Source organism: Thunnus thynnus, chromosome 13, assembly GCF_963924715.1.
Source record: "Thunnus thynnus chromosome 13, fThuThy2.1, whole genome shotgun sequence".
NCBI lineage: Eukaryota > Metazoa > Chordata > Actinopteri > Scombriformes > Scombridae > Thunnus > Thunnus thynnus.
This window is the reverse complement of record NC_089529.1, coordinates 4,768,447-4,795,639: the sequence shown is the minus strand read 5'-3', so window position 1 is coordinate 4,795,639 and position 27,193 is coordinate 4,768,447. Positions and strand designations below refer to the sequence as shown.

The following is a 27,193-nucleotide window of genomic DNA, read 5'->3' as shown; positions in this document are numbered from 1 at the left end:
ATTAATTTCATGCTGCAACATAGATTTTGTGTACTTAACATGTATTGTGGGTTGCACACCCACAATATCTGCTTAGTTTACAGTGAATGGCACAGATTTATTTTAAGTCGGGGATAAATGTAATACATTACACATATCAAATTTAATCACCTCCAGTTAAAACATTAATTCTTCTTTTTGTATATTAATTGCTTTTTCAGTGTGACCATCATTTATGTGTGGTCTTACACCAACTCTAACTGCCCCCCTCCCATCTTCTACATCTTTTCACTGCTGAATTTGAAACATCCCGTCAAGTCCTCCCCACGGTAGCAAAACCCTGAACACAGTGATCAAATATTGAATACTGACCAATTTTATTGAAATTAGACATATTACTTTTACAAAACCTCACTCACAAATATCAGTCAGCACAAACACTTTGCTCCTCTTACAATAATTACACACCGTTTCAAAATTGTGGCCCCTCCCCAGGGCCATGAGCTCTGATGAGTGAGAGACAGAGAAGGTGGTGACAGGGGTCATTGCATGTTGGAAGGACATTCAGGATGTATTAATATTATATACAGCACAAAAAGCAAACAGCTGACTATCTTTAGGGACCAGTTATATTTGCTTCAGCTCTCTGGGGGGAAACTAGAGCAAGCAGGTCGAGGCTGATCACGTATTTGTCAAGATATAAAGAGTTGAACTCTCTATATTGCAGAGCTTAGCTTTTGTAGTGGTTGAAGTGAAATAAACAAAACATAGATGCAGCAATTTGGCAGTGTCATCTCACCTATCAACTACTAAATTCACACAGACTGAAAACACTTAGACAGCTTTTCGGTTGCTGGTGTCACCTTGTGATTTGCAACATGTTCACTGGACAATGGAGTGAGATTTTAATTTGGGATGAGACACCAAGCAAATCTCTCATAAGCACATGACAAGAGTGACACTGTTATTTGGTTTCCATTACTAAAGGTCACCAATCCTTTTTTATAGCAGCTCCTGGACTCATTTGTAAATTCTCCTAAAAACACAGCTCTTAAAGAATAAAAAAGCCTCCCTTTTTTTAACTGTACAAGGTCATTCTTGGAACTGCTAGGACATCATTTGACAGAGAAACATATTCATGTGCAGGAAAGCATTCAATCTGTGAGGAAGGAATGTGACTTGCAACATCAAGAAAACACGTACTGTAGGTAAAACAAGACTGTGCTTTGCTCCTTAATGCAAACAAGCCCCTTCAAAGTTAAAAAAATTCCTTCGTTTAGTCACAAGTTTGTTTAAACATTGAAACTACATGATGTCTTGTGCTGTCATTTATTAAAGGAGAGTCACTCAAATGGCACATTATACAAAAAAAAAAAAAATTCACAAAAGAAAACAAGTCGAGAGCTGAGTATATAATGTGTTTTGAGTGTGAGGCACAGGGCAGTCAATTTGTGTGTCACACTGAAAATGTGTGTGGTGGGTGCAGCAAATGAATAATCAAAGGGCCAGAGATTAGATTAAAAACATGTCCTAAACCGCATACCATCCCATAAGGGAAATCCTGGAAGAATCACTTTGTCACGTTGAGTGAAGCCACGCATCGATCTCCTTCAAGTGGGTCCATCACTGGGTGGGCAGAAGTCTCTGTCGGGACGGGGAGGTGTGGGGGGATGACAGCCTCTCTGAGGAGGTGGACGATGTCAGGGAGGACTGCAGGTGGACCGTCTTGTGGAAAAGCTTGTTGCTAATCAGCACAACCAGGGAGAAGAGACGCAGCTGGAAGTGGCTGAGAGATTGGAAAACGTGATCAGTGACTCACGCAGTGAACCGAACCCATTAAAAAAAAAAAGTTGACTTTATGTAACACTTACTACAGCTTTGTTGGTGTCTTGGCCTCATTAGCGCTGATGATGAACAGAGGGAAGAGGATAGAGAACAAGCAGCCACTAATTGGAAAGAAAAGAACAAAAACATGACATATAGTAAATGCAGTAAAGCATATGCTACATTTTACCTGTATTTTTCAAAACTGGTCCTGTCAGTGCAGAAATACCTTTTGACTTGAGACAGGATGTGACCCTGGTGATGATTCTAGTGAAGTGCTGCTGTCCAGTATTTGGAGGAGTATTTATTTATTTTTAATCCCATAGATTTGAGGTCATTAACTCAAAGTTCGCTTAAACTTATTAGACCCATCTATGATAACACTTAGCTTTCCTAATTTCCATCATGAAAACAGATGTTGGACTTGAGTGGAGCTGAAACAATATGACACCAAGTAACTATGGTAACTCTTTCTATGATGATAATAATGTGTAAAAGCCACCTGTAGGGCAGTTAGAAAATAGACCTTACATACAGATTCACACTTTAATTTTAAAAAAATGTCAGAAGTAAAACTGCAGTGCAAATAATGATTATTTTCATTATGAATGAACAAGATATATCATATTTTCTTGCTTAATTAGCAGTCTTACCTGATGATGTATGAGGAGGGCAGGGCGGTCAGCAGAGCCATGGGCAAACCAAAGCCGAAGTAATAGGGCCAGTTCCTCTCAATGTTGGACAGCCGTTGGTGCATCTCAATGCCTAAAACAAACATTAACAGCCACAATGATTTGTTTGAGTTGTACGTTCATTTCACACGATTTATTTTGGTTTGGAAAGTTAAGGAGTATCTCACCATGGTTGAACCAGCGATACTCAAAGCAGTACAGGGAGTAGAGCAGAGACATGTGGAGGAGGCTGACCATCTGTCCAATGGCATCAATGGGGAATAGGCTAACGATCATACCCTAGAGGATGATGAAAACACATGAGAAACAGTTCAATCGACCAAAACTGCACTGAGAGAGCAATTACAAATGAATACTGGACCAAGTTCAGATGCAAAAAGTCTTCAAAACAAGTAACAACGGCCATCTTCACCGGTTTCTGAAACAATGTCTGGGTAAAATAAATAAATAAATAAATAACCCCACCAAGTGTGGCACCAGTCTTATATATACTTTGAACATTCTCTGAATTGACTTGGGAGTCTAGAATGGGATTGTTTCTCTTGCTTGCTTGACATGCTGGAGATGATGCTACTGATAGCTGCTGTTCTGATTGACCAATTGCATTCAGTTCAATTAGGCATCTTGGACCACAGTTTATGAACAGCATGACTTTGTGACTCATTCAGAAAAGCAAACATTTGGTGAATCTGGGCCTACAGTGTCAGACCACAACAGCAACTTTACTGTATCTGTTCAACTCAAGCATCCTGTCTGAGGACTGTGAGGAGAATCAGATATAGTTCTGGGTAAATGCACACCAGGCAGGGAGTACCTGAATGAGGAAGAGTGCCTGGAGGAGGAGGTTAAAGAGCATGTCTGCGATGATCTTACTGACGCTGGGGAACGGCTGCGCTTTACAGCCAGACACTTCAAATGCTAGGTCAGCAATATCCTGCAACAGAGAATAACAACACACTGATATGTTTATCTGCATTTCACCAGCCAGACTGCAACAATGAATATGAAATAAACACTACAAATAACAGGGTTTGGAACACAAGTGTCTTCTGCATTGCAACAGCAGTATGAGACGTAAGTCTGAAAAGGCTCTTATGTTTGTGTGAGCTGTAATTACAACCGTGACTATAAACACAAAGTGGTTTCTGTATGATGAATTCATTTTATATAATAATAACAATATTACAATATGTATTCAGTACTATTTTGTCCTGATCCTCCCACATAAAAGCACTGAGAAAAGTCCAAAATAGATTTCCATCGACCTTTATCAAGCAACAAGTCTGAGTTTCAGACTAATTCACACACTGCTGTGTATGTTGTTGTGTCTGCAGATGCTTCAAAGACAAAGACAATTAGCAATGCCTCATTGTTTCATACCAGTGTTTGAATTTATGTGGGAGCAAGGAAGAGCTTAGCTGCCCTAAAAGAGATCTGAGTTCCCCGGTAGCAACAAAAGTTTGAGGTGGTCTTGGAAAAAAATGATAAATTAGCATCTCTAATGCTGCAATGAATGTTGTAATAAATACATTAAATCCTGTCCTGTGCATTAAAGCTGAGTTTCCCCTCTGAAGTCTTTACTACTCTTCCTGACACACACACACACACCTCTGTGAAGCAGCTTTCTCCTTTATCTCAAACAAAAACTACATTTCTGAATAAAATGGTTGTAGGGAACATCCTCCCATAGTGATTTTTCCATGTCCATGATAAATTTGTCATGTAGAAACATGCCAAAAATCTCAATAATTGGTGAGTTTCATTTTTTCATTTCTCTTTGTGATATATGATATTAGAGGCAGCGATAGACTAATAGTGTCTCCCTCCCCTCCTGAAGCTGTTCATGGTTCTTACAGGTTTTTTATGACTGATTTATTGCATCTGAAACACTGATCTGACCAGGGAATAAGCTTGGAATGTAAATTAACTATTGTATTTTAGCTATATATAGCTATACCAGCTATATGTTGTTGCTTTTGTTTATATGTAGGCTATGCTTTTAGCCCAACCACTGAGAGAACATCTCCCGCAGCTTTGGACAGTGTGTCACAAAAGCCACTAAAGACTGTTGAAGAGGATGCAATTTTGATCATGTCTGGGGATACGACATCAGGCTGTGCAGTGGGATCTATGCATTAATGTTCCATCTTGTTTGATTTTTATAAAAAGGCATCATGTCATTACAGTGTAGCAATAGCAGCCCCTGACCTGGAACCAGATGGCGTTGACTATCTTGCTGAGGACGAACAGAGGGAGAACCCAGAGAGCACTGAAGACGGAGGTCAGGATGAACTCTAACCAGGACCACACGCTGCCATGGAGAGAGGGGTCACCTGGAGCAAAAACAGCTTGTTGACTGACAAGTTTTTGCCACAAGCCAGAGAACCTGCCTCTGGTTCACTAGCAGCCATACATACCGATGATTTTTGCTGTGAGAGCCTGCAGCAGTGGGATAAACACCCGGTAGAAGAGAAACAGACTGAGCTGGAAAGAAAACAAAATGCTTTAGTTATAGTTCATGGCAATATGTTGAAATATGTACTTCAGAACAAATTGAGTGAGATGCCTAAATGTTCTGTTCAACACTCATCACTGAACAGTGCTTCTCCACACAAGAAGGTTGTCTATCAGGTATTTAAGTAGAGTTTGTTATATAAGTAATAGTTTACTAAACAAGGATTTTACTGACATTTACAAGATGGGTTTACTCTTAATATTATACAGAAGCTAAAAGAAAACTCTGGGACAACACATTAGAACTCAGGGGCAGTATTAATATTGAACTTATAACCTCCAGCTGTTAAGTCTCTCAGTAATGTATGAGTGAAGAGGTTTTACTGTAACAGTAGGCAAAACATCTTACCCAGAACACTCCTCCATTCCAGGCACAGCACTGAAAAATCCTGCTGGCTACTTTGGGGTCACTGAAAGATAAAGTAATAACAACCATGGCCATCATTGTTGATGATAAATGGGGTAGTCTGGTTTCAGTTTAGTGTTACTTTTATTTTTCCAATATAACCAGAGTCAGACAAACTTGTGGATGCTTTAAGCATGTCTCTCTTTACAAATTGAGGATATTTGGAACAATAGATAGCAGGTCCTTTCAAATGAGGATATACACTGTTAGATCTGCACAGATTCAAGACTGCTCCAATTAAGCAACATGTTGTAATTTACATATTTATTAAGAGTACTCCATCAATTTAGCATTGCGCTCGTATAACATTGTCAGACTCGCAATGAACAGAAAAAATAAAAACAATCAAACTCAATGCAGCAGAGCCAGAGAGATTGTCCTTTTCCTTCCATGCATTCTTACTCCTTGTCAAAACCCAACATTAATTACAATACATCTAAACTCCATTTGCTTGACTGTACAGATTCGATTACAAGCTGTGACAAGAGATGAGGAGCTAAGCTTTTAAGTGCACAGTATTAAGTTGCATTCTCAGCCTTTTAGAAGAGTAGCTATCAATCCCCTAAAGAGCAATGACATATGCAGACAGAGGCATAAAACATACTATTATTGTTATTTAGCCTGAGTCAGACAACAGTAACACTGCAACTAAAATATGTAGCTTTTTTCTGGCCTACTTGTCTGGTTTGCGCTCCTCACTCTGTGCCCGTCTCTGTGCCAGGGCCCCGCTAGCCCTTCTCCTCCGCTGCTCTTCCCTTTTCTGCTGGATGCGGGCATCCAGCTTGGAGATTGTTCCAATCCCCAATATGGAGTCCTTGATCCCCTGGAGAGTGAGAGAGAATACACATAACTTTGTAAGATGACCTCTGTAGTGGAGCCTTGAAATGTCACAGTGAGCGCTTGCTGTACACAAGAATGAGGCGTACACAGATCCTGTTAACAATATTTTAGTTGGTTCTGGTTATGTTATAACAATATCACGATGACCACAGTATTTCTTCTTGACAAGCTGGAAATCCCTCGGAAACAACATGTGGACTATCTCTCAATAAAATCCCATATAACTGAAGTCTAAGACACTGCCAACACAGAGGCTATTTAGTAAAATGCTTCACCACACACACTCACCTTTCCTCTGTCCAACCTACTTAAAATATAATAATATTAAAAACATCCATGCCAACTATGTTAAGGGAGAAGCCTTCATCATATTAAAGGTAGATAATCATGACACTCAAGGTGACTGTTGGCCTAATATTGATCCATGGCTATTGTACAGCATTTAATGAAAGTCTTTCCTGACATCAGGTAGCAGTGAGACACTGTTAATGGGATAACGAAAGAGATATCTGGAATTATTGCAGACAAATTATCTTTGAACTCTTTTGGTGTAAAGCCAGGATTCATTCAAGCTGATGGTACACAATGATAAAGTTCAAGGTGATGAGTAGAAAACGGAGTTCATCCATCGTCATTTGTCCTGGAAAAAGTGCACTGCATCCTCAGAGGACTTGTGTGATGACATTTATCCTTAATACACAGAGAATGTGATGTTCTATTTTTTAAAAGAATTTCTGTTTGACACAATAAAAAATATTTAACATTATAGGCTTCACAAATCTAGCATTTACTGCAGGGATACTGTATTCAAGTGATTTATGTTGTGCAAGTATTACTTTTATTGTTTTCACTCCCCTTTGTTCTGAATATATGCCACCTGTTATCTTGTCTGTATAAGGATTCATGTCTTTCTTTTTTCTGTCAGTTTTTAATGCTTATCTATATGTAGGTTTGTTAGTTGGACACATGTCAATAAAATTACAATTATAATTACAATCTTTAATATACTTATCTGAACAACAAACACACCTACAGATGTTTCTCTGACATTTCGAAATAAAGCTGAATGGGTCCATTATTTGAAATCCGGATCCGTTTCACTGTCCATGAACTACACACTTGTGCCTCGTGTCATAGCTTGTGTGTGAGTACAGTGTGTGTGTGTCTGCTGACCGTCGCAACATTGCGGAGGAAGGCCCTGACGCTGTCTGTCATCTCTGGACCAGCTGCAGATCCATCAACTGCAGAAGGAGGGGGGGCTGGTGACCTGGTGGTCAGCTGTCATGGCAGGAAGAGGCTCACCCAGTAACCTGCCACAATCCAAAACCCAGCAAACAAAGTGAGGACAGGAGCAAGCAGCAATTCACAAAAATCTAAGTCAGATGTAAAAGCAGATTCCTCACTTTGAATATGATTGCTTGGAGAATTTTCTTGCAATGTAAGTTTGATTGTGTTAACTAAATTTTTCCACTCTATACAATCTTTACTCAGTAGTAGAAATGAGCGCATTTGTACAAAATAATCACCCTACATGCTTTAAAGAGTTAAAAAAAAATCTGCCCTATAAATTCTCTGACATAAGCAAGAGTAATCTTGGCATCTCTACATTTGTTTTTTTCACAGTTTTTTCTCTAAAAAGTTGTTCCTGTACAAGCATCAAACCCTCTAGTATCATGTTGTTATAATGTTACTACAGTTCACAATGAGTTACATACATGACAAAAACTCATTTGGCATTACTGACACAGCATAACAAACAACTGTCACACTTGATTTATTTGGTAGCCATTTTGTGCTCATTCATATTTGGTATACATTTATCTGTGTCTAAAAATACCAAACCAACCCGACAACTTCCGATAAAAAGTTCACGCTAATGGGAGTTTCCTCATTTCTTTCTGACATGTTGGTTCACTGTTTTTTAAGTTTTAAAGTCTTTCCTCTGTCCTACGCAGCATGCTGTATGGTCCCTTGGGATGAAAATAAGTTGAATTTACAGAACATGAAGGAAAAGCACAAACTACTTAACTTACCAGCGTCATTAATACTGTAAAAAGGAGGTCTAACAGGAAATTGAAATTAGAAAAGCACAGCTAATGCCTGTTTATTAAATTATACTTTTGTCATATATTTGTAAGAAACCCATGACTTTGTAACGTTATCTAACAACACTGCGACCTCCCTCATTCTTAAACGGCCTGACTCTCGGTCAGTTATACATGATATATAAATTTTGTGAACATGGTGAAGGTGAAGCATTTATTTTCCTGTTCAAACTATTTGTGTGAGTTAACGTTAGCAGGCTGACTCAGTGGGTTAGCTCAGATAGCGAACACTCAGTGTTAGCTGGCTCTCTCTGGCCTGTCGAAAAGTCTTAACAGTTTGATATCTGAGGACACTATCTTTGTTCTCCTTTGCAGTCTGGTCAGCATGATGCCTCTGGTTTCATAATCAGTGACTTTCGGTGGTTTGTTTAGTTAACTTAGTGCTCTGCTAGCTCGCCTGTCTGTGCTAGCTAACTGTTAACGCTGAACAACTAATTTAACTGTTGTGTTTTTCGTCAAGACAACGCCTCAACACGCGAGTTAAGTCAGAGAGAAAGCACATAGTTAACCACAGTATCCTCCTTACCTCATGCGACAGGCTCAGTGTTATACTAACTTCGTCAATTATGTCTTTTCCCCCCTTTATGTGACAACAACAACACCAAACAGACACCACCACCAGCCAGGGCCGTGGAAAACATATTGCGCAAGCTCCAAATACTAAGGAACATGGGAAATGTAGTCCTTCTCTTCGGAGTCTCAAAGCGGGATGAGAAGAACGTCTAATCTTTATTGTTTTTAACAGTGTAAAAACAACCACGGGAAACATTTGTGTATGCTATGTGTGTAAAATATATCATATGCATCCAATAGAGAATATAAGATATGTAGACTGGAGTGATATTTTGTTGCACCATACGACAACATTAATCTTTGTTGTCAGTTCTGAACACAATCATGAACAGTTGGCTACCTTTTTTCTTTCTTCTTTAATATGATGGGCAAGTTCAAAATAAACCATGCAATATTTAGAAAAATGTCACCCAGTATTGCAGTTTTTAGAGATGTTGATACAGTAGTTTGCTACAATAATTTTCCGTAGGTTTACATTTTGATCACTTCCATAGACACTAGCCTACTCTTGAAGATAAGATAACATCAACTCTTTGTTGTTGTTTTAACTTTGTGTTTTAATAAATCAATGGCCCATTACTATCAGGAAAATATTGAATGTAGTCATCTTGAATTAAGGTCATCCTCACCTATACAATTTTTGCAAAATAACACCGACCCACATGCAAACCTTGTTAATGAGGTGTGTTGGATCACCATGGCTCTGCACAGGGGCACTCCCATGAGGCGGTGCGTTATTCATGCCAACATCATGCGTTCATCTGTGCTCAGATGCTGCTGTAAACTTAACCGGACTGTACTGGAAGGGATCCTGACATCCTATCGATGGTTGTCTTGAGGATAAGAAATGCGCACAAAAGGAAATATGCACTTATCTGCCTGTGCATTGCTGGCTTCATCATGTACAGATATCTCGGGTAAGTCAAGTTCTGACCAACTTGTTGTTGAATATGTTTCCATTAGAGCTACTTTGAGGCTGTTTGTGCTTACTAATGTACCTTATAACAGTGAAATACAATGACCCGTTAATATAGCAATAGCAATAGCAAGCTCTTGTTTCTGCAGGGATATGGTTATACTGTTAGAGACAAAATGTGACTGTACTTAAAAATGTGATGAAAAAACCTAAAGGCATTGGGGTGTCACAGACACACTATAAAATACACTTTTATAGGAATATTACAGGCTATTGAGGCTCATATGAAGTGTAACAGTGTCACTGGATGCCACCATACGTCACACTGTATTAATTTCCCTTTAAGAATATGAACAAAGAGTGACTTTAACTACAACATAATGGATGTTATATGAAGAAAAACATTTTTAAATTAACATTTATTTTGTAAAAGTTGATACAAAGGGCTAATCCCCTCAGTTAAAGTCTATCTTGCCTCTAAATTCTGTTATGTTCCTGCTCCTTTGTGCTCATGTTTTCCAACGCAAGATGTCTGCAAATTCCTATCAAGCATGTCATGTGGTCAATTCAGGCACAATAGCCTATGTGCCATATTATATGAGTGTGACACAAATAAACTACTACTCCTCTCCTAGCATGCCAGCAGGGGGACAGAGGATGAGCAGGAAAGTGGGCCTGAGCGCCAACTCGTCCCAGTTCACCCTGGAGGAAGAGCCTTTCCGCATCCTCGGGGGATCCATCCACTATTTCCGTGTGCCCAGGGCCTACTGGAGGGACCGCCTGATGAAAATGAAGGCCTGTGGCATCAACACCCTGACTACGTAGGAAAACTACTATGGATCCATTTTGTATCTCAAGCCTGGTCACCAGTTGAATGTTAACAGAGAACATCCTGCACCCTTGCAGGTACGTGCCGTGGAGTCTGCACCAGCCAGAGAGAGGGGTGTTCAACTTCCACACACAGCTGGATTTAGTGTAAGGAGTAGTGTGAATCTTACTTGACATGAATACAAAACACTCACACTGATTTTTTGCTTGTACAAGTGCTCTCTCAACATTAAACCAAACTCAGTACAATGCCACTTCAGAATGCAACCACCTTGCACCACCTCTCTAGCTGTTCTGACAGTATCACCTGCTCTAATGTGGGTTGGTAATACTCTTCCTTTCCTTCTCATCATCTAAGCCCCTGTGCTCAGGGGAGACGCTAGAGGCAGAGCGTCCCACCTGACAACAGTGGCATCTCCACAACAACAGCAACTTATCAAGCAATTAACGACACAGTGGTGATAAGTCAAGAGGGATGTAAGGCCTGAGCCTACCGCTGTTGTTGCCAAGCACATTTCACACCTCTCAAACAATGAGATATGGGTTCTCAGTCAGTCTAAACTTTGTGATTCTGCAGATAGAAACTGCTTATTGATTGCTTTCTCTGTCTCGGTTTCAGAGCCTATATCAATCTTGCCGCTGAATTGGGATTGTGGGTGATTTTACGTCCTGGGCCTTACATTTCCTCTGAGCTGGATCTTGGAGGACTACCAAGGTAAGTCATGGTGGATTCTTAACTTTTTGGGGAAAAAATCTGATTTTGTGTGGTGAAACATAGATAACTGTATATAGAAATCCAGATTTTCTTGTGTAAGCTACATGTATGTATGAAAGCAGGATGTCAGTTTAAACTCAAAGCTTGTGCACTACTTTTTTCACTGAGCTCTGAATAGTTTATGTCCCTGAATAAATGCAATTAAGTTTTAAGTGAATTTAAAACAGCAGCACAGAAGCCACTTGATCTGAACCACAAAGTACCATTTTTTTGTTGAGTGCAATCAGGGTGAAAAAGTCATATCTTGCTGTAAGGGAAGACTCGCCCAGTGTGTGTGAAGCTTTGTCCAGTATGTTCGACTTACTGTGCCCCCGTTGTTCTTGCAGCTCTGTGGCTTTAGTCACAACTAAGCACCTTGTTTTCTGTCTCTCTGCAGCTGGCTCCTCCGTGATGGCAGCATGAGACTGAGGACGACTTACCCAAGCTTCACTCAGGCTGTGAACACGTATTTTGACAAACTTATACCAAAAGTGGTTCCGTTGCAGGTAGCTTTTTATCACTCAGCCTGAAAACAAGTCTGCGTGTAGCTGCAGCTACATTTAACTTAATAAAATGTTTGCTTGTGTTTTTTAGTTTAAGAAAGGGGGTCCTATCATTGCAGTGCAGGTTGAAAATGCATATGGATCATTTGCAAAAGATGAAAGTTACATGCTTTTCATTAAAGAGGTAATGTGATAAGGTTCCTTTGTTAAACAAATCCTACATGCATACGAGTGGACAAATACACATATACAAAACTGATCAGTCTGATGATGCTAATATCTTTTTGTTTTATTTTGAAGGCTTTACAGTCCAGAGGGATCAGTGAGCTTTTGTTCACATCAGACAACCACAACACATTAAAGTCAGGGGGTGTGGATGGAGGTGCAGTATTTATTATTAATACACACACATATACACACACACACACAGAGGTGCAGAGATTAGCTTGTGATCTCCTGTCTTGTAGCCATCAGATCAGTGAAGCTGCAGAAGCTAAATCACAGAGACATCCAGGATCTCAGTGCTATCCAGGTTTGTATCTCCCCCTTACAGTCTGAATCTGAGGGTGTCAAGTAGACATTTGATTATATTGCCGGACAATTATCAGCGTAAGTTAATAGTTTGGATTGTTTTCTGTTTGTCAGCCCAACAGCCCCACCATGGTGATGGACTACTGGACTGGCTGGTATGATGTGTGGGGTAACCTCCACCATGTGCTCCCCCCAGAGGGTAAGGACGGTTCTCCTTGTTAGTGTTGGCTTTATAGATGAAACTGACACCTCTCTATCAATGCTTCCAGCCAGTGACCTTTGCATATCATACCCTCTTTTCTCTCCACTCATTCCCTTCCTCTACTCTATCAATTATTTAAAAAAGGTGAAAATTATCCCCAAAAATCTGGGATACATTACAACCTATATGTGATGAAATGTCTGATATTTAGAATTGATGGTGTTTCCCCTGATCACAGCTATTTGAAAAGAGCCTAAATAAACTGCAGTTAAATTGTGTTTAGTTTGCATGTTTCATCCTTTCATGAATTGCTCACATTTCTTGATATCGTATATGCTGCTGAGCACATTTCATTTATTCTGAAATTCTTCGTAAAGTTCTCCTCAGTCTAAATGTTGCTTGAGGCTTTTTGACAGACTCTTTGACAGACTTTTTTTCTTTCTTTTTAATTTTTTTTTAGCAATTTTTGACACAAAATTTATAGATGTTGGTAAAATCCAATTCTGTGCCAAAACTGAATGAAAATCCAGAGTCACTTTTTGTCCTTTGTCATAGATTAAACCTCTGACATCTCTTCATAAAGTTTTTATTTTTAGCTTACCCACTAGCCATATTTAACCTTAAGCCACTCTGAATTGCTGTAAACAAATGCTTTCAATCTCACGCTGTAGTTTGTTTTAGTTATATTTTCCTACCTCTTTGCTTTTTTGCATGAGAAACGCCAGCTTCACACCAACAATGTAAATTTACATGTAAATGTTAAACCCACTTTTGTAGCTCCTGATGAGAGGTCAGCAGAGGATTTAAAAGATTTCAATGACCTGACTTAAAAACTGCATTAATAAGTTATTTGTAAGTTTTTTTTTTCCATTGCAGGGATTCTAACGCTTTGACACTATGTTTCATAGGAGTCACTTTGTTCATTGTCAACATGTTTAATTTCTTGTCAGATATGGTGTCCACTGTGAGAGAAATGCTGAGGAGAGGCATGTCTGTCAACCTCTACATGTTCCATGGAGGCTCAAGTTTTGGCTTCCTGAGCGGAGCTCTCGCTGATCCTTCCTACAAAGCATTAGTCCCCAGCTATGGTTGGTTCCTCTGTGTCATGTGCATTGTCAAAAACAAACTAGTGGTGTCTTTGATGCAAATTTACAAAGATTTTATTATAATGATGAAGCACTCTTCCTGAACTGGAGAGGTTTCTTGCAGTCTACAGAACATTACCCTAAACAACCAGCAGATGGCAGCACATGATAGTTAATCTATGATGTTTGGCAGATTATGATGCTCCCTTGTCTGAAGCTGGGGAGTACACTCAAAAGTACCATCTTCTTAGGGATCTACTTTCTCGATTCAACAGTAAGTCAAACGATACATATAGATAACAATGAAGTATATGTGAGCATATGCTGTGACTGACTTCTTTGCCTGATCTTTCTGTGCAGGAGGGGAGAGTTTCCTGGACATGCCAGCCCTGCGTTACAGGGAGGCTTATGAACCAGCTATCATGTACCAGCACCTGTCCTTATGGGACGCTTTGAGCTTCACTGAGGGAGTATGTTTTTAGATGTAAGATTGTCTGCATACATGTGATGTATGGATTGATGCTTTCTGTCAAGGAGGTCAATTTAATTATTTCAGTTTTCTCTATAGCCATTTAAATCATCTAAGCCAGTAAACATGGAGAACCTACCTGTTAACAACAAGAATGGCCAGTCCTATGGATACACACTGTATGAGACCACTATCACCAGTGGAGGCTTATTGAAGTCTGGAGACAATGTGCGAGACCGTGCCCTTGTGAGTCATCACTGTACATGAAGGCATGATCTCACTCTTTCTGACCTTATGCATTAGGGTGGGTGTGGATGCTTGATTGCGTAATGTACAAGTAATTTCATACATTATCTTTTTTGTAGTTGCTGAAACTAAACCAAAAGTTTAACATTAGTTTGACATTTTGTGAAATATGCTTATTCGCTTTCATGCTGAGAGTTAGATGAGAAGATTCATACCACTCTTTTCTCTGTTAAATATGAATATGAATAGCTTAGCTTAGCATAACAACTGGATGCAGGGGGTTAACAGCTAGCCTGGCTCTGTCCAAATGGTAAAAATCTGCCTATCAGGTCTTCTGAAGCTCATTAATTAATATGTTGTATCTTCTTTGTTATTCCAAGCAAAAATCCAAGTATAGAAATGACAAGTTGTGGTTTTATGGGGTGTTGCAAGTGAGAGAATTTCTTGGCCAGGTGCAGTGACTTCCTAAAGTTTTCTTGTCAGCGCCAGACTTCAGAGGAGACTTCAGATATGAGATATAATACATTAATTAATGAGCATTAGATGTGCTGGTAAACTGAAAACACAGTACTGCTGTGGTGCTGCATCGTATGACGTGTCAAATGCTGCCCCTAGCACATAGGAAGCTGAAGGGCGTTGATATAGTAGTTACCTGGATGTTACTCCAGTACTATGAGTACATTGCGGGACAATAAAATGCCATGGGTGAGTTGCCTATTGTAGTTTTCTATTTTTGATTAATAATTTGAAAAATAATAATCTGAGCAGTGAGATTATGTCTTGAAAGCAGCAGATTAACCAACAATTAATTCATTTTTGCCTTGTAGATACAGACACAAGTGACATCGTTAAAACTACTATAAAAGAAAACAATTAACTAGTAAACAACGTCTTTAGTTGGGCCAACATTGTATTGAAGTACAAAACAGCTTTTTCTCTGAAAAAAAAGTGTTTTTTCAGGTCTGGCAAAGCTGGAAATAGGACAGTGGCGTGAAGTGTCACAGGGTGGCTCGTTAAACTATCCCCTTTATTTCAGTCATTGCTGTCAGTGGTCAGTCCATGTTGCTGTTACACAGTTCAGGAAATACAGCACATAGTGGATGTGAAAAAATGATGACTTAGATAGCAAAATTAAATCTTTGAGATATTTCATTTAAAAAAATGTGTATGTGTTATGTACAATGATATAATTTATTTGTCAGCAATTCTTTTCCTTCCTAGGTGTTTGTAGACAGAAGCTACATTGGCCTTTTCAAGCGCCAGAGCCTGGAGCTGGCAGTTCCTGATGGTAAGGTATGGCATCAAGTTGGACACTGAAAGGAGATGTCCAATAAACATCATTTGCATTTTGCAGTGCTATGTTGAGGTGTTGCCTCAAATTTCCAAAAGCATAAAAAGTGATAACCCTACAGGAACGGCGAACCCTAAGTTTATTGGTAGAGAACTGTGGACGAGTTCACCAGGGAAGAGACCTTGACAAACAACATAAAGGTGATCGACAGACAATACGCAGTTCATTGTTATTCTTGCTATTAAATCACTCAAGCACTCAGTGGATTGTGTACAAGCCAATTTTGATCTGTGTTATTGCAGGCCTCGTGGGAGACATTTTATTAAACAATATTCCCCTGCAGGATTTTACAATATACAGCCTGGATATGAAACCCAGCTTTATTGATAGGTTTGTATGCTTTATTGAATATAAAGCACTGAATATCACTTTAATATTTCTGTAATAGCGTTTTCTTGTTTCAGTCTTTATCAGGCACCTTGGAAAACTCTCCCTGAAACTCCCAGCTTCCCAGGTTTTTTCATGGGGAGGCTGTTTGCATACGGGTATCCGAGTGACACATTTGTGAAGCTGCCAGTGAGTTTAAATGAAACGATTGATTTCTACACCATGTGCATTTTTCTGCATGTGTGTTTGTACGTGAACACATTTAATTGTCCCTGGGTCCATAGGGTTGGGAGAAAGGTGTTGTGTTTGTCAATGGGCTGAATCTGGGCCGCTACTGGTCCATTGGCCCCCAGCAGACTCTCTACCTACCTGGTCCCTTTCTCAACAGTGGAATCAACCAGGTGCACAAACCAGCACTTTTTAAAGGAATAGTTTGACATTTAAGGAAATAGCTAGCTTGGCCCCCCTCTGATGGTAACAAAGCCCACCAACCAGCACCAATAGAGCTCACTACTTAACACGTTTTGTCTCATTTGTTTCATCCATGAACAACAACTTATCTTTTTTTACACTGTCCTTTTTTAAGTATGGATTGAGTCTTTATGCTACACTAAGCTAACTGGCTGCTGACTGTAGCTTCATATTTAACAGACAGGTATGAAAGTTTTACCAACTTCTCAGTCAGAAAGCAAATGAGCATGATAGAATGTCAAACTATTCCTTTTAAACGTTTTTTCCCCTTGCATTACAATGCAAAAGATTAATTTTACATTTACTACATGTGAAAACATAATCAGATTTTACTCTAAGAACTCTAACTCTCTCTTCTTTGTCTCTCACATGTTTTCCGTAAAAATAAATAAGGTGATTGTGTTTGAAGAGCAAGAGGCTGACTACAAGGTCCAATTTGAGGACATGCCTGATCTTGGCATGGCAGCAGACATCCAGTGACTGTCATCATCTCCTGTATGGGCATTCTCTTTCTGTGTAAAATATGTGTACAAAGTACTCACCACATCAGGCTGAGTCTTTAAAGTTGAGGATAATATCAGTGTTGTTATATCATAGTTACTAATATAACACCTTGATCAAATCTCTACTGCGCATACATACACAGTACAAAAAACACATACAGCCAAATATTTAGCTACATCAACTTATCAATCAAAGACAGAGAGGCATGATTGTATGGGAACAGTTTATAGCTATGTACATACAGTACCTTTAGTTACAGTGACTCCTTAGACATAGAGCAGAATTACCAAGTATATCCTTTTACCCGTGGATTCCTAGTTAAAGAGTAACAATTTCTGTCTGGAGATGGCAGTTATATTTCATGTTGTTAGATTTGTATTGCTTGCGTGAATATTCTGCAGAATGTGTTGGGCAGCAGTTACTGAACTGAACAGGTTTATGGGATAATATAAGTTGAGGCAGGACTGATGTGAACAGCTTTCAAATGAAACACAAGCAGCAGTGTGGCAACATCATTAAGTGAAAGTTCAAGGTTCTAGATCCTTGTCACAACGATAACTGACCAAACTTTTAACATTCACAGAGTCTGAGAGAACATTAGCATTTGTTAGCAGAGCCGCTGCAAGTCAATGGGGTATGAAATCATTACTTACAAGCCAGCCATCTGTGGAAGGAATAATTATACTGTGTAATACAGCTATTTGAAAGGATGTGCATCCAGTTTTTGGAGTAATGACTTCATATCCCATTTACTCTCACAAGCACAGCACACAACTAACAAGTGAATGGTACCAGATACTCTGAAACAATAAATAATTCTGCTGAGAAACCTTCATTTCACTCAGTGAGATCTTAATTAGCTGATGAGGAGGCCTGTGAAGTGGACAGGCCTCTGGGAATACTGAAAGTTCTCTTAAATAACAAAGACCTCAGTAGAGTTACAGCATATGAGGAATAAACAAGAGCGTGGAGTAAATGACTGTAAGAGAGGACATCGCTGTTACATTATAATAAATCATTGCTCCGTGCATGTGTTTCTGTGTGCTCATTGTACGTAGTGTGACAGCGTGGTGTGTTTGTGTGTTGAGGAGTTACACGACTCCTAATTAGTGCTGGGTTCATGGTGCTATCTAAATAGCTCAGTGTTGTACAGTACAAGTGGTTAGGGTTCAGATCCCCTCAGTGCAGTCTGTCAGTCAGTGCTGACTCACCTAAGACAAGGACCCTTTTTATTCCTCTGTGCAGCCCTGTGCCCGACAGCCAGCTCGCTTCAGAACAAAAGGGCCCTATTTAATGCTGATTGGATGGTTGGCTGGTGTTGTCTGCGCTGAGAGGGCTCTTTATTGCTCACCGTGCCATCTCTTCCTGCAGTTTAAATCGCCTAACATCCTTTGTCTCAGCTCTCCGAGGAGACCTCAGTGGGCAAGCTCCTTTTGGCAACTCCTTCCAGTGTCTCGCATCAGCCAGTGCTCCGAGCAGAAGAGGCTGGCTTGTTTTTGTGCAGTTGTGCTTTGATACTCTGTGGTTGTACAAGCACATGGCTTTGTGCTGCCGGGGTTGGACAGGTGTGCCTCCATTTCCAAGCTATGGTGAAGTACAGCTACCGTGCTGTGATAATATTTTTGACCCTGGCCATTGCTTTATGGAGCTCTGAGGTTGGCTTAAATCCATGTAATCCCATGGAGAAATGCCTCCCCTGAAACCACAATAAATGTACAGTCAATAAAGACAAACAGGGAAAAATAAGGCTTGTTACAAACCACAGTAACCATTTATAAACATGACTAACAGTCTGACCACAGCCACGCTTGTGGTTTTGAGTCTAGTTAGCAGTGCGCTGAACTAAATGCTAACATCAGCATGTTCACAATAACAATGGTAACATGTTGATGTTAAGCAGATATAATGTTTATTATGCTTACCATGTTAGTTTAGTGTGTTAGCATACCAATATTTGCTAATTAGCACTAAACACAAAGTACAGCTGAGGCTGATGGGATTGTCATTAGTTTTGCAGGTATTTGGCTCTTGAGGTTGGTTGATTCAAAAATATTCCAGAGTAACACAGACTGTGTGAGCTGTGTGATTTGGGTGAAGTGGAAAGTGAGTCCCATTTTCTTTTGTACTGTACAAATTATGATGACTTAAGAGAGTTACTGTTCCATGAAATTGCTCAACAAAACCCTGTAATATTCTGGTGTTCAGATGAGCAGAAACTGGAATGGCTGTTAAATTCTGATACGTTTAAACTTGCTAAATTTATCTCAAAAGCCTGGAAAAGAAGGCAAGATAGATTGTTTCATTAGTATTTATTTTGATTTTTCAGTAATACATAGTAAGCTCCTGTCAGTGATTTAGGAGTTCTGCCCTACACAATGATGGTCTGAAGATCTGAAGGTGAAAGATGCTTCAGTTGTTTCGTTATTTTCTTTCTGCTGTTTGACAATGTATATGCTGTACTCTGGATTGTTTGAATATATGCTGTCTTGTAAGCCCACGTGGGCCGGGCATGCAATAGTATGCACGACACAATAATAAAATTTAATTCATTTATTCATTCATTCATTCATTATTTGGTCATAATGGGCAAATGGAAATGTGGACGTGATGATGGTTGTAGAAGAAAATTCAGGGGAAATTACAGATCATCCTGAGGGGAACATGAATGTTGTGTCAACATACAGGGCAATCCATCCAATAGTTACTAAGAAATTTCACTCAAAACCACAAATATCAACCTCAGGGTGGCGCTAGATCAAAAGTCAGGGAATCACCATAGTTATTAAGATACATCATCTGGGAACCATAATGTTTACAAAATGCGCCAATCCATCTGGTAGATGTTGAGATATTTCACTGCTTATGTTAACTTTAGATATCCCTTTGGGGAAAAGTCAGTCAAAGTCAGTAGTCTTCATCCTGATCCATCCAACAGTTATTGAGATATTTCAGTCTGGACCTAAGTGGTGAACTGACCGACCAGTATTGCCATCCGTAGAGCAACGCAGCTAGCACGGTAAAAAAATACTTGTGATAACCAAAACAAAAATGTTTGGCAGGAGACAATTGTGTTATTTAAAGGTAAGATATCTATTTAAAGTAAGGTCCCTATCTTATTTTGCACAGTGAACCAACTTTTGGACTATCCCCCAAAATAACCCATTTGTGGAAAAGTAGTAATTTGCATTTCTAAATCTCTGCTATTACCTGTGTCAGATGAAGTATGTCATATCTCCACATTAGAGTCTGTAAATCCTTTCTTGCCCTCATTTACCAGCACAGGCTTTTCCGTCCGTGTGTGCCATACTAATACCTGTGGAAAAGGAAGAAAGAAGAAAGGAAAGTAGAAATACAGTCAGTATGATGAAACACTAATACATACCTTTTGGCTGTGCAATAGTAATAAACCACATCGTACCCTCAACACAGTGTTCAGAGGGAGAACCGTTTTAAATGAGCTGTAAGCATAAAGGGTTGGCTGTAAGCTGACAGTTTACTGACTTTAAGAACAAACTGTTATGACAGCCAAGGATCTCAAGATACATGCTCTTACACCAGCAGAATTTACAGATGCAGCTTGTTTTATTGCCAATTCACAGGGGTTGCACAGCATTTCAAACATTTTCTCACCTTAGTGCAGTTAGCAGCTTTAGGCTCCAGGTCGCTCAGGGTGACAAGCTCCTTTAATAAACTGCTCTCCTGATAACCTCCTTTCACCCCACGTAACTTGAAATAAGCCTGAGGTTTAGACAGAATGAGGCGCAGGTTCACTGCAAAGCCAGCCATGTCGATAGCAAAAGGCCGATGTGGGTCGAATACCGTTTTCCAGCCGTACACCTTGCCCAAGGTGTTTACTTTAGGGGACTCGTACCGAAGGCCGCCCACAAAGGCCACAGGCCACACTGATACCTTTTTGGTGGATCGCATCTGGTAGTTGGAAACAGAGACAGACACACTCACTCATGAGAGTCATTTTGAATTCCATAAATCCCAAAATGTAGCTAAAAACACACAACACAAGTAGGAAGAGTGTGAAAGGTTTAGGAGGAGGAGACATTGCATCATTTATGTTTTTGCTTTGAAATATATTTCCTCACCTCCTCAAACAGCTCCAGACTGTACGTGTTGTCATCATCTGCAAAGTAGACAATCCCCGGCTGGCTGTTGTTTACACTGAAGGTCTCCCGCAGCCACCGCAGGGCCAGGTTCCTCTGTATGGTGCCCCGTGGTATACGGGGGTCCCTTGTGTCCCCGCGTATCTTGTAGTTCCTGGGCGTCTCCACATTGAGGTGGGTGTAGTTGAGTCCTGTCTCCTGGAGGAGATGGCTGACCAGAGGGGTCCTCCTCTGGGAGTCCTCCACCAGGATCCAGTGCAGGTTGGGCACATGGAGCAAAGTGTTCGCCAGACGTGTCAGCTCTGCCTTCTGCACTGGCCGGCTGTAGGTGGGAGTGATGACGTGGATGGTGGACAGGATGTCGGACCAGGGTGGAGGCCGGCTGTAGACATACTCTGTGCGCACCACCTCCACGATGTCCCGGTTCTGCAGTGAGCAGGACTCCTTGAAAGCGAAAGTGTTCCTGGAGCGACCATCACGTCTGTCATCTAGGCAGGAGGGGAAATAATCACAATGAGCCTCTGTGTCCTACATTCAAATATGGATGGAACCTTCATTCTACTACATTAAGCTGCTGTATATTCAAATCCAGCTTGCTAGCTTGTTCTCCTTAATGAAACAATATGGACTGGATTTAATCTGTAGAGAGGTTGATGCTTAACTGTTATCTTGTAAGTTAGCAGACATAATCTTCTGTGCATTACACTCTGGCTTCATGGCATTTTATCAACATGTGACCTTTACTCTGAGATTAGAACATACTCACTCACATGCATGCTGTAAGTCTCACAAACACCTTTCTGGTACACTGCTGTGATGAATATTAAAGGCAAAAATGTCCACTATCACAAACCATCAACAGACTGTTAAGTACTTTTTACCCTTTCGTGTAGCAAGCAGTGGAGTGATGGTGCTTTGGTGCCAAACAGTGATGAGCAGTGTCCAAGGCAACACAATCAACACAATGGCGACGATGTCTCGTCTCTTCGGCATCTCCAGGGTCAGACCTGAGTCATGTCTCTACCTGCAAGACATATATAGAGGATAGGACGCACAATCATAAGAAGCAGAGGGCTGTGAAATTAGCTTTTCCAATGACCATTTTAATATCTCACTATCTCGTTTTAAATGTTGTTGTGTATGCATATACTCACCAGCCACTTCATTAGGTGCAATCTAATGCAATCCAATAATACAGCTCTGCCATAAATTCTACATGAGGGGATGGTGGTGTAGTGGTGTTCTTAATATTTTGTCCACTCTATTAACATACATGAGGGGAGCAAAATAGTAGGAACACTTTTCGATATAATGCATGCCAGTACACCACCACCCACTACCACCTCAATAATACATTTATGGCAGAGCTGTTGTATTAGATTGCATTAGATTTGACAGGTGCACCTAATGAAGTGGCCGGTGAGTGTATATGTATCATATCAAATAATATTAGTTTATTTTCCTTTAATTTTGCACATTGTATTATTTTTTTCTGCATTAAATTAAATAAATTAAATTTTGAGGCATTTTATTATTTTATTCAATAAATAAAAAATTATATATTACAGTAACTGACCTTTGTAATTTAATGAGAGTGCTATATAATTAGAATTCTTTAGGTTGTTGCTGTTGTATAAGGTGGAGAAATTCAAAGTGTCTTTCACAAGACTCCATTAGGACTTATCATTTTTAAAGGAGACATTTGCTGCTTTCAGAGTTATATTTAGCACACTGTCTTCAGCCTGTGAATGGATAAGCTGGTTCACTGAGTTTCCAAATCCAATGGCCTGTCACTTCATTGCTCTGTGAATTGCATTTTGAAGTCCAAAGATGGTGGCCCTCTATTGAACATCGCCATACTGTAGCTGCAAGGCAGACACTACAAGTAAGGAGGCATTTTGTTCAGAAGCAGTGTCAGCCTGCTGGAGCTGCTGCACAACAGAAAATAGGTCAGAAAATGCTCCGAGCTTTCTTTTTGTCTCATTTGAAAGCGGACTGGTGTACAGAGAACATTTGAGCTAATGATTTGAAGAGGGCTGCAGTGTGCCTGAAAGGGTCAGGCCCTCTTCTGCCTGTAAACAGTTGACAAAGAATGTGTTAGAGGGTTGGTAGTTCCATCTTCGTGTCCACATGACAATGTACCCTTCAGCAAGACACTGAACCCCAAATTGCTCCTGCTGATTAAGCCAGTGCCTTGCATGTAACTTGCTGCCATCAGTGTGTGTGTGAATGGATGAATGAGAGGCAAATTGTAAAGAGTTTTGTATAAACACGCTATAAACTGTAAATACAGTTCACTTCCATGTATCTTACCTATGTTTATAACTAACACACATGGTCGTTCCAAGGACAGTTACTGTGGGCTCTGTATAAAGAGGCCTGAAGAGGGAGACTGTGTGTATCAGTGGTTCAATTCAGTCGATTATCCCTGCAAAGAGAAAACACAGCATGTAGTACTACTGTTTATTTGATACCCTTTTGTGTATCTCAGGATAGAAATGTAGATATGTAACAAAGTTTTCTGTCAATCAGTTTTGACTTGAGGTTACCTGGAATACTCTAAAGTCCAAACGTGGATAATTCTATGATTGGGTCCCTCAAGACTTACAGGATATGTGGGGCAAATATTTTACATCCAACATGGAAGCATAAACAACAGTTTCATCACATTATTTGTGTGCTTTTGGTATAATTCATTGTCAAAGGTCATCTTTGTTGTTGTGGTATGGCTCAGGCAGAATAGCATTCAGGCAGTTTTTACCTGGTTTAGCTGAAATGTGTTGGCCAAACAAGCTTTTGTGTGGATGAAGGTCACAACATTCTCTTCAAAGAAATGCTGATAACAGACCTACTGCATCACACAGTGCACATGTTTATGTTTAGCTCACTTATTATCCTTTTGGTCAGCTGTTTCCTGCACTCACTTACAGTATATCTCACAACAAAACAGGCCCCAAACATGCAGCCACTTTTGTTTCCCTCTCTTCATGAGACGGATCCTCAGCTGGTTAATCACAAGTCTTTAGACATAATTAATCCTTGATTAAAAAGGATCAACCCCAGTCTGAGATCAAGGGTTGTGCTAGCTAATTACCACATCAGGATAGGTTTAATAGGGTCATGTTTGAACAGCATGTCATTGATATAGACAGGCTAATTATCTAGGCACATCATGCTGAAAAGCCATGACTTGCTCTCCACATTCTCACTATTTTGCATCCCCATTTGAGGGTGGATAAGTTTCATGAACTGTACATGGCTTTTATGGATAGATAGTGTTGGATCAAGGAATCCAGGGCAAACAAGATGTGTCTACACTTGACAGTTCAAGAGTTATGAGCAGAAATGTAAGCTTCCTTCCGCATCAAAAACTAATTGGCGTTTTCTTTCCATCAAATTTCATCTGCAAAGAAGCAGCATCAATCTGCTACATAGGTATCCTATTAGACAACAACAACAACAAAAAAACAGACCAAAATAAAAAACAAAACCTTCTTGGTGGAGGTAATTAGTGATGAAAATAAAACCACTGACAAGGCTGTCTCCCTGACAGAACACACAATTATCCCTGTCAGTCAAACTCAGTCAGCTTCCTGTCCTGAAGGTGCATGATCACAGTCAGCGTGCAAACTGGATCACAGATTTTCACTGTGGGCTACATCCTGTTCTGCATGCACCAGCAACTGTCTGAATATCTGGTAGGTAGCAATAACTTTCTGTTCATCCAGTCACCTGAGCCCAAAACTGTGTTTGTGTTACATTAATGATAAAATAATTGCAAAGAAATGGTCTGCTGGTTTACATTACAAAGGCATGGTGTTCACTGATGTTGATAATTACACTTTCCATAGACAAATCTTTGGAACAAATCCATAAAAGCATTGTTGATTTGCAAAAAATAGCGTGTAATTCACAAATCACCCGCAAAAGGTGAAATGCACCGCAATCCATTCTTTGTGAGTCCACGTTTAAAGAATACAATCGGCACAAAGCTAATTGATAAATGTTAAAAGACTTAAAAGTCCAGTGTGTAGAATTAAGGGTGATCTACTGGCAGACGTGGAATATAATATTCCATTAAGTAAGTTTTAATAATGTTTTCATTAATGTATAATCACCTGAAAATAAGAATCATTGTGTTTTCGTTACCTTAGAACGAGCCCTTCATATTGACATAGGGAGCGGGTCTTCTTCATAGACTATATATATATATATATGGACGACGCGTCGCCACTTCCTACCGCTATGCAAAAGTTAAGCCTTTCCGGGAGCTGCCATCTTGCATGTGTGACGTCATTTGGAGCCAGCGTATGCGCAGTAGAGTCGGGCGGCGGGATGACGGCCTGCGGAACACGCCCCCTCAGCCGTCCCACTGCCTGACGGAGGTTTGAGAGCGGCTGTCACCGCTGTCAATCATGACGTCAGATCCCCTTTCTATATCGTCAAATAACTAATTAAAAACAAACTTACAAGAAACATGAGCACTTGAGCAAACATCAGCATGATATGAACTACCCTAAATGACAGAAACCATCTTTGAGAAAATTTATTTGACGTGTACTTTGATTTTTTAGTTTGGCTCATGTCCCATCCACTAACATGGAGTGGGCGGGACTTATGACCTATACTACAGCCAGCCACCAGGGGGCGATCGAGATGTTGTGGCTTCACTTTTGGGGCGCTGTCATGACATCCATCTTCATATACAGTCATGGTCCTCTTCCATGGAGGCTGCCATGTTGCACCACCATGTTACTACAGTAGCCCAGAATGGAATGGACAAACCAAAAACTGACTCTAGAGAGGGCCTTCCGTGTTTTTCGCGGCCACTGTAGGTTCTTGTTCACGCTTGGAAGGGAAAGGGTACTCAGTTGGTTGCAATCTGCAACCTTACCGCTAGATACTACTAAATCCTACACACTGGTCCTTTAAATACAGGATTCCCTCCAAACCATGCTTGCTTTAAACAATCTAAGGAATTTCTTGTTTTAAATTTTGACCATACATCAGAGCAAAAAGGAAGCAGTGCAGACTTTACAAATTTAAGATCTGGGTGTTGTTTCCCAGTCCCATTTTGTATTGTATGACAGAGATGGATCTTCAGCTGGCTGAGTCCTATTGCTGTTATAAAATATTGCACCTGTGACTGCATAATATTTGATTTAAATTTGTGATTTATATTAAAAACATACCCCTGATTAAAGTAAAACATCTGCATTGTTTCCTCATCCAATATGTGCTACCTGTGTTTTATAAGACTAATAATCAAACTGATGCAGGACCTCTATAATACCACTGTGAATCAGGCCTCATGATTTACTGCTTATTCAACACACCATTATCTGCTGCAGGTGAGCTGCTGCAGGCAATACAGAGAAAATGAGTACAAGTTGCACTGGTAGAAGAACATGAAATTCTACCAAGCTTATACCTGCTCAGAGTGGCAACAATAACTGATATAGTTGATGTTTAAAGCTAAATACAGTAAGTATGATGATTACAGCATGAGCCAGCCCTGATGTACTATATGTCAACAACAAGAATAATGCAATGGGGTACCACTGGGGTCACACTGTCACATGTGGAAATAACTCAAGTTAAGTTTCCTCAATACAACATTTTACTCTTTCTGAATGTAATAAAGAAGAATATTTTTAAGGGAGCATCTCAGTGTTGCTGAGCCAAGGTCACAACTTCCCTGAGCCAACCATTTGTGTAGGAATTTTTGATTAAAATCTCATCAGCTGAGAAAAAAATGTTTTAACATTCTGGGCTGCAACCCTCAGAAACATTATTTGTGGCCAAAATAGCTGACAAGGTGTTGAACTTAATGGCGGTTTGCCAATTGATTTTTTTTTTTACTTCACTTGTACAATGCAACATGAAATTTCACAGATGCCTGTGGCCATACACATCATTAACACACAGGGTCTGCCCATATGTTAATGACCTCTGCAG

At 40.0% G+C, this 27,193-nt stretch overlaps 3 protein-coding genes across 6 annotated transcripts in view; 1 reads left to right on the top strand and 2 right to left on the bottom strand.

Moving 5' to 3' along the window:
• Positions 1-332: 332 nt before the first annotated feature.
• Positions 333-9,016, bottom strand: ei24 (EI24 autophagy associated transmembrane protein). The gene is made up of 11 exons (XM_067607386.1): positions 8,887-9,016; positions 7,429-7,565; positions 6,093-6,238; positions 5,359-5,419; positions 4,913-4,979; positions 4,704-4,828; positions 3,310-3,429; positions 2,663-2,774; positions 2,457-2,568; positions 1,851-1,925; positions 333-1,765 (listed from the first exon to the last, which is right to left on the bottom strand). Exons 2-11 carry the CDS (start codon positions 7,468-7,470, stop codon positions 1,603-1,605), a joined length of 1,023 nt encoding a protein of 340 aa, XP_067463487.1. The 5' UTR covers positions 7,471-7,565; positions 8,887-9,016; the 3' UTR covers positions 333-1,602.
• A 100-nt stretch (positions 9,017-9,116) lies between these two features.
• Positions 9,117-17,296, top strand: LOC137195209 (beta-galactosidase-1-like protein 2). 2 transcript variants are annotated; one of them, XM_067607385.1, is made up of 19 exons: positions 9,117-9,850; positions 10,485-10,670; positions 10,756-10,824; positions 11,297-11,392; positions 11,829-11,937; positions 12,026-12,118; positions 12,235-12,316; positions 12,402-12,466; positions 12,580-12,664; positions 13,618-13,755; positions 13,946-14,026; positions 14,113-14,222; positions 14,321-14,467; positions 15,689-15,760; positions 15,880-15,958; positions 16,061-16,148; positions 16,223-16,334; positions 16,430-16,546; positions 17,010-17,296. In XM_067607385.1, the coding sequence occupies exons 1-19, from the start codon at positions 9,759-9,761 to the stop codon at positions 17,094-17,096; spliced, it is 1,908 nt and encodes a 635-aa protein (XP_067463486.1). In that variant the 5' UTR covers positions 9,117-9,758; the 3' UTR covers positions 17,097-17,296. The 2 variants fall into 2 exon arrangements, with proteins under 2 accessions (XP_067463486.1, XP_067463485.1); XM_067607384.1 differs by having other exon boundaries at positions 15,880-16,148.
• A 33-nt stretch (positions 17,297-17,329) lies between these two features.
• Positions 17,330-27,193, bottom strand: part of b3gat1b (beta-1,3-glucuronyltransferase 1 (glucuronosyltransferase P) b) — a 36,548-nt gene continuing 26,684 nt past the window's right edge. Inside the window, exons 1-7 of one of the 3 annotated variants that reach the window (XM_067607387.1) lie at positions 25,385-25,593; positions 23,549-23,663; positions 22,117-22,259; positions 21,218-21,723; positions 20,751-21,047; positions 20,328-20,433; positions 17,330-18,816 (exon numbers count right to left, since the gene is read on the bottom strand). In XM_067607387.1, the coding sequence (XP_067463488.1) occupies positions 20,347-20,433; positions 20,751-21,047; positions 21,218-21,723; positions 22,117-22,228 (1,002 nt within the window). In that variant the 5' untranslated portion in view covers positions 22,229-22,259; positions 23,549-23,663; positions 25,385-25,593 and the 3' untranslated portion in view covers positions 17,330-18,816; positions 20,328-20,346. Of the gene's footprint in view, positions 18,817-20,327; positions 20,434-20,750; positions 21,048-21,217; positions 21,724-22,116; positions 22,260-23,548; positions 23,664-25,384; positions 25,594-27,193 lie in introns of those variants that run through there. The other 2 variants (XM_067607388.1, XM_067607389.1) reach the window with 2 other exon arrangements.

Excerpts from the sequence above, each read along its gene's own strand:
- LOC137195209 (XM_067607384.1), top strand. The coding sequence starts at position 9,759 with ATGGTTGTCTTGAGGATAAGAAATGCGCACAAAAGGAAATATGCACTT. Across the intron at positions 14,223-14,320 it reads CTTTGAGCTTCACTGAGGGA|CCATTTAAATCATCTAAGCC; the intron begins GTATGTTTTTAG and ends TTTTCTCTATAG. Across the intron at positions 15,761-15,879 it reads TGGCAGTTCCTGATGGTAAG|GAACGGCGAACCCTAAGTTT; the intron begins GTATGGCATCAA and ends ATAACCCTACAG.
- ei24 (XM_067607386.1), bottom strand. The coding sequence starts at position 7,470 with ATGACAGACAGCGTCAGGGCCTTCCTCCGCAATGTTGCGACG. Across the intron at positions 5,420-6,092 it reads GAGGAGCGCAAACCAGACAA|TGACCCCAAAGTAGCCAGCA; the intron begins GTAGGCCAGAAA and ends TTTATCTTTCAG. Across the intron at positions 4,829-4,912 it reads TCTCACAGCAAAAATCATCG|GTGACCCCTCTCTCCATGGC; the intron begins GTATGTATGGCT and ends TTTTTGCTCCAG.